Below are 6,056 nucleotides of genomic sequence, written 5' to 3'. Positions count from 1 at the left end.
TTTACAATGGTGGTTGTCTGTTTAGTATGAACTCTGATGTCTTCTAATATTTGAAAGGTGGATATAATAATTCTACAATCTTAACTTTGGTGAAGTTTGTCTGTTTTATGAATTTTCTGATGTGTTCTAAGCTATGAACAGCTACCAAACATCTACTTACATTTCTGTATCTGTAATACCTCTCTCTCCCATGTGAACTATCTGAGGTGTTCTAAAATTTTTCTTTTATAGGCCAAGATTTGTCACTTTACAGATTTTTTAAAAATTCTTTTATTAGTTCAAATTAGGAACAAGCTTGCTTCACATGTCAATCCCTTCTCCCTCTCCCTTCCCTCGACCCCAACATCCCACCTGCATCTAGCCATCCCCTCTCCACTCCCCAGGGAGGGCAAGGCCCTCAAATGGGCTCCCCAAAGTCTACCACAGACATTTTTTTATATTTTCTTTCTGGTATGGGCTCTCTGATGTGTACTAAGATTTTTCTTGGAGGAAAAAGATTTTTCACATGGTGAACATGTGTATGGTTTCTCTCCAGTATGGACTCTCCAATGTTTTCTAAGATTTGAACTGTCGACAAAGGCCATGTCACATTCTTCACATTTGTAAGGTTTCTTTCCAGCATGGATTTTCTTATGTTTTCTGAGATATGTGCATGTGGTAAAACATTTGCCACATTCTCCACATTTATAAGACTTCTCTCCAGTATGAATTTTCTGGTGTTCTCTAAAATATGTGCAAGTAGTAAATGATTTGTCACATTCCTGACATTTGTAAGGCTTCTGTCCTGTGTGAGTTCGTTCATGCACTGTAAGTGTTGACCTCACAGTAAAGGATTTGTCACAGTAATTACATGTGTAAGGTTTCTCTCCAGTATGGATTCTTTGATGCTCTGTAAGTGTTGACTTCACAGTAAAGGATTTGCCACAGTCCTTACAGGTGTAAGGCTTTTCTCCAGTGTGAATTCTCTGATGCTGTTTAAGTTTTGTCTTCACAATAAAGGATTTGTCACAGTCCTTACAGGTGTAAGGCTTTTCTCCAGTGTGAATTCTCTGATGCAGTGTAAGACTTGACCTAGTAGTGAAGGATTTGTCACAGCCCTGACATTTGTAAGACTTCTTTCCTGTATGAATTCTCTTATGCAGTGTAAGATTTGAACTCACATTAAAGGACTTGTTGCAATCTTCACATGTGTAAGGCTTCTCTCCGGTATGAATTCTCTCATGTTTTGTAAGACTTGACTTCATAACAAAGGACTTGTCACAGTACTTACATGTGTAAGGCTTCTCTCCTGTATGAATTCTGTGATGCACAATCAGGTAGGAGGCAGTAGTGAAGCATTTCTTACATTGCTCACACTGGTATGGTTTCTCTCCAGTGTAGTTTGGTTGTTGCAAATGAGTATATGTAGTGTTAAAACATTTATCATATTCTTCCTCTCTGTGTTCTTGCTTTGTGGTAAAGAGTCTGTGATCTTCAGTAATGCTGGAACTCAAATTTAAGGATTCCTCACAGTCTTTAGAAGTGCAAGGTTGTTCTCCAGTGTGCATGTTTTCATGTCTATCTGCATTTGATAAGTCAAGAGAGGCTTCCCCAGGACTACTGCATCTATAGTCATTAGAATTTTCTGTGGTTTCTCTCATTCGGAAAAGAGCACATGTGGAGGGGTCATGAAGAATTTTGCCAAACTCAGTACACTGACAAGACTTCTTTTCAGTCTTCTTATGTTGATGGACAGGATCACATATGTAATAGTTCTCTGCAAAATGATTCAGGTTATATGATTAGGAATTGTTCCAAAATGAAACATCTGATAAATGACCATCTCTCTTAGCTCTCTCATTTGTGAAATTCAACCAGCAAGCACTTAGATATTTTTCTTAAACTGAAATTTAATGTGTTATCTCCAAATCAGACTGGTAGTCTTTAATGTCAGTGAATCACAACTGACATCTCATCCTTATTGAAAACATGTAATGGCACCAGATGGATCAGGAAAGTGAAGAGAAATAGTAAGCTTTGAGATGTGCTCATTGACTCATTAAATATAGAACACATGTGTTTATCTTTAAATAAATCTTCTGAAACTGATGAAGAAGTATTCAATCCAATCCCAGGTTCACTGTACTCATACTTATTGAGAGGCAATGAAGAGTAGGGTTCATAAGACCAAATTTCTTTAAAAACAGTCTTAGTTAAAATATCACAGGGTTTACTTTCCCCCTGGAAAAACATATTAGATTCTTTAAAGTAGCAGAAGGAAAGGCAGTATTCTGCCAGATATCAGGGCCTCAGATCATTTGAGACAGGGATCTCAAGGGCAGCTATTGGATATTTATGTTCTCCATTGTCTGAGCTCCTCATGGTGCTGTGCTTATTAACTTTCTTCTTAGGGTTATTTGAGCCTAGCCAGTACACAAGCTCCTGAGAGAGTTTGCAGAAGGAAGTCTGTCTATTGTCTACTAGGAAGAAAATGAAGGATCAATATCAAGACAGACATCAAGGAAGGCTATTAAAGAAAAATCCTTTTTCTTGCACCCAAATTAGGCTTATAATTTGTACAACTATTCTAATCTGATGTCAAGCACATTAAATCCAATTACACTTTGTACTACTCATCATAGTTAAGGTGTTATTTGCTCTTGTAGTAGTTACAACTTTCACAATGCAACCAGGTACCAGAAAGCTACACTAAAAGTAATGATCAGAAATCTTTTCAAGTAGAATTGAACATGGCAATAGCATTCTCAGCTCTTGTTTTCCCTTTTACCAGAAGACTTCACTGTTGTCTTGCTCATTCCTAAGCCTACTCTGCATTCTCTCCACTCTACATCCCAGGGGTATCTCATTTGCTCCCAAAAGCTTACCAGGCCTACGTTGAATACAAGAATCCACAAGCTTTGTGAAGTAGCCCGTGGCCATGTGCAATTTTGTGAAAGAATTCAGATATCTAACAAAATAATTTGCTCAGCACATGAAGAGAACATAGGGTAGAGCAATGTCGGTATGTTTTCCAGGTGCTATTTCCTGTCAGAATCTTCAAGAACTTTAGGGGAATTTAAAGTGTGTACATCTTGAGATTTTTCTTAGTATTGTACCATGTTACATATAACTAGAGATGTAGAGCTTTAATATATGGGTATAAATGTTATATGATTCTAATTTTTTGAATGCATTATGGAATCAAAATGAGGCATGGTTGACACATTTTACATGCACAATGGAAAGAAACAAAAACCCAAAGTACCATCAAAAGGTTCTTTTCTTCTTCCAAAATTTCTAGGAATTCCTGCTGCTTCTAAGGCAACTTAACATAGAGTGTACAACCAATAATGCCAATACATACAAGGTATTAGTTATGAATTTTAATGCAAAATGTTCTTACCCACAGAGACCAAGTTGTTGTAATTCTCCAACATCACATCAACGTACAAAGCCCTCTGAGAAGAGTCCAGGCATTGCCACTCCTCTCGGGTGAAGTCCACAGACACATCCTTGAATGACAACAGATCCTGAAACAAGAGATTGTTTGGCTAGGTGCATTACTGTAGGTAAGAAGACTAGAGGAATTTAGGGGTGTAGATGATGAACACTATTAATCAAATCGATGACTTTAATATAGTCATCTTTTATAATGAATGTTCTACCTCAGTGAAAATGGTTTGACACAACAGGCTCACAAGCCCTATACACAAAACTACACACATTGAAAGTCTGGACATTGTTATTATCTGTTATGGATGCTATGCTTATGTCCCACAGGGTCAGAGTGTACATGAATCAGAAGGAATACTTATGGCGAGGAAATGTGCTTTAATTGCTTTACCTGTAGATCATGATGACATACAGCGCTTTAATTAATTCTGTGCATTCTTTGATTTTACATGATTCTATTCTAACATGCTCACTTTGTATGTTTGGACCTTAGGACCCTTGCCATTCCATTACACAGAAAAGTGGCAGATAAAGGAAGGCATAATTCATAGTTCACAGGCAAATAATTTTCTCTTTTTTCCACAGCAGTTATGTGTGTAATGTCACTGAATTCTGTTGTTTTAAACATTAACATAGAAGAACAGGTAATCTATGTGATAACTTTTACACATATTTTTGAGACCTTACCAAGGAGATAGAAAAAGCCACATCAACCACATTTGACATAATCTAAAATTTCCCTGCTAAAATAGGAATATGTCAACTTAGGCTAAATAACAATTTCTAATATTTGGAAGAATATTTCATTTCTGTAGTGTTTTAAAACTTGAGTGAAGTCCTGTTACAGGATATGTGTTTACATTGCATGAGTGTGTGTGTATGTATCGCCTCTCCTGCCTAATGTACCTGATTGGTTTAATAAAGAGCCAAATGAACATTAACTAAGGCAGACTTTCTCAGAAAGAGAGAACTCAGGAAGAATCTAGTAGGGGGGTAGATTCCAGCAAGACCAATAGCAAAACGTGAGCAAAGAAGGACAGATAATAAGCCACATGACAGAACATAGATTCATATAAAAAGGTAAATTTGAGTTATAAGAGGGTCAAGACTAAACTAAAGGCCAAGTTTTTTTCATAAATAACAATACGTCTCTGTGTCATTGTTGGAGAGCTGGTTGTCCCACAAGATAAATCCAAGTACAATGTCCAAATATACATCCTATGGTGTTTAAGTTGTACTTAAGCAAGTAAACATAACTATAAATGTGGATGCATTCAGAAGTGGCATATACTTAATGTCAATTTTCATAATAAAATTTAAAATATTACCACTGGCAAAAATTAATGACTTGCAATATCAAAACATACAGTATTTTTAGAAAAGTGGACATGTCCACTGACCTGCGACATGTTTACTGGAGATTCAGCCATTTCTGTTTTTCTTCTGTGAGTTTTTTTTTTACAGGAACAATGAGCAGATAGATGGCTTGCTATCCTTTCATATAAGTGACCAAAAAGAGAAAGGAAAAATTAGTACATATGGCTGTTAGACAAAATATCACATCACATGATAAAACCCAACCAAAAAGTACCAGGTATCCAGGTAATGATCCTAAATCCAGAGAACCTTGAATGACATTTAAAGCTTGAAGGAAAAATTAGTATAAACTATATTATATCCAGAAAAAATTATATCTTAAAATTGATGGAGACCCAAGTGTATTTCAAAATACTCTCAAGTTAAGATCATTGATTTCACTAAAGCAGTTTTACAGATAACAATTAGTGGCAAAATTTATACAGGAGTATCAGAGGATTTACCCATGAGAAAATTGGCAATGATAAATTACACATGATGAATATTAAATCCCAGAGGTAATCATCCATGGGCAAATCAGCAAATTACTAATCCTCACAAAGAAGGAAGGAAAATACTGCTAACAGTCCAGGCTGCATCAACACTAAAAAGGGAAAGCATAGTCTATATATATGTCATTACCAAAAATCTAACCAAACTGGAAATCGAAGTGGATATTTCTCAAATAAAAAAAAATCATCACCTAAATAAATTCTGCAAGTCAACCTATCCCTTCCACTCCTTGGCAAATTCTCAAATGCGTCAGCATCCTTTTCCACAGATAATTGTTCATCCGTATTCACTGCTGCTCTAGTCACAATAGCTACAAAATGGAACCCTCTAAATGTCCTTGACTTGGATAAATGGATAGTGAAAATGTGGTACACATACACTATGAAATACTATTAAGCTGTAAAGAGAATTGAAATCATGATCTTTTCAGCTAAATGGATGGACCAAGAAAAGATCATATTGTGTGGAGAAACCCAGACCCAGAAAGACAGACATTGCCACTTCTCTCTTACAAGAAGTTCTCATCTCCAAATCTTCAGATGTGAGTCCACAACCTGGAGTCACTGCAGTAACCAGAGGAGTAAAAGGAGACCACTATGGGGTGAGGTGGAGTAATAGACATAATAAAACTAGGGAACAATGATGTAAAAATGGGGAACTGGAATAAAGGTGTGTGTGTGTGTGAGAGAGAGAGAGAGAGAAAAGTATGGACTAGGGAGAGACATGAACACAGATGAGTAAAATAGAAGTCATGA

The 6,056-nt window shown here is 36.5% G+C and overlaps 1 protein-coding gene across 1 annotated transcript; it reads right to left on the bottom strand.

Annotated features, from left to right (window-relative positions):
• Nucleotides 1-434: 434 nt before the first annotated feature.
• LOC113838133 (zinc finger protein OZF-like) lies at nt 435-4,841 on the bottom strand. Its single transcript, XM_027433896.1, has 3 exons — nt 4,833-4,841; nt 3,383-3,509; nt 435-1,756 (listed from the first exon to the last, which is right to left on the bottom strand). Exons 1-3 carry the CDS (start codon nt 4,839-4,841, stop codon nt 435-437), a joined length of 1,458 nt encoding a protein of 485 aa, XP_027289697.1.
• Between the last annotated feature and the right edge of the window lie 1,215 nt (nt 4,842-6,056).

Source organism: Cricetulus griseus, chromosome 9 (genome assembly GCF_003668045.3).
Source record: "Cricetulus griseus strain 17A/GY chromosome 9, alternate assembly CriGri-PICRH-1.0, whole genome shotgun sequence".
In the NCBI taxonomy this organism is placed as follows: Eukaryota; Metazoa; Chordata; class Mammalia; order Rodentia; family Cricetidae; genus Cricetulus; species Cricetulus griseus.
Note: the sequence above shows the minus strand (reverse complement) of the source record. Positions and strands in the feature narration are given on the sequence as shown.

Bases quoted from the DNA above. Each gene is read 5' to 3' on its own strand.
- LOC113838133 (XM_027433896.1), bottom strand. The intron at 1,757-3,382 runs GTAAGAACATTT...ATCATTTTGCAG, and splicing joins CAACAACTTGGTCTCTGTGG to AGAACTATTACATATGTGAT.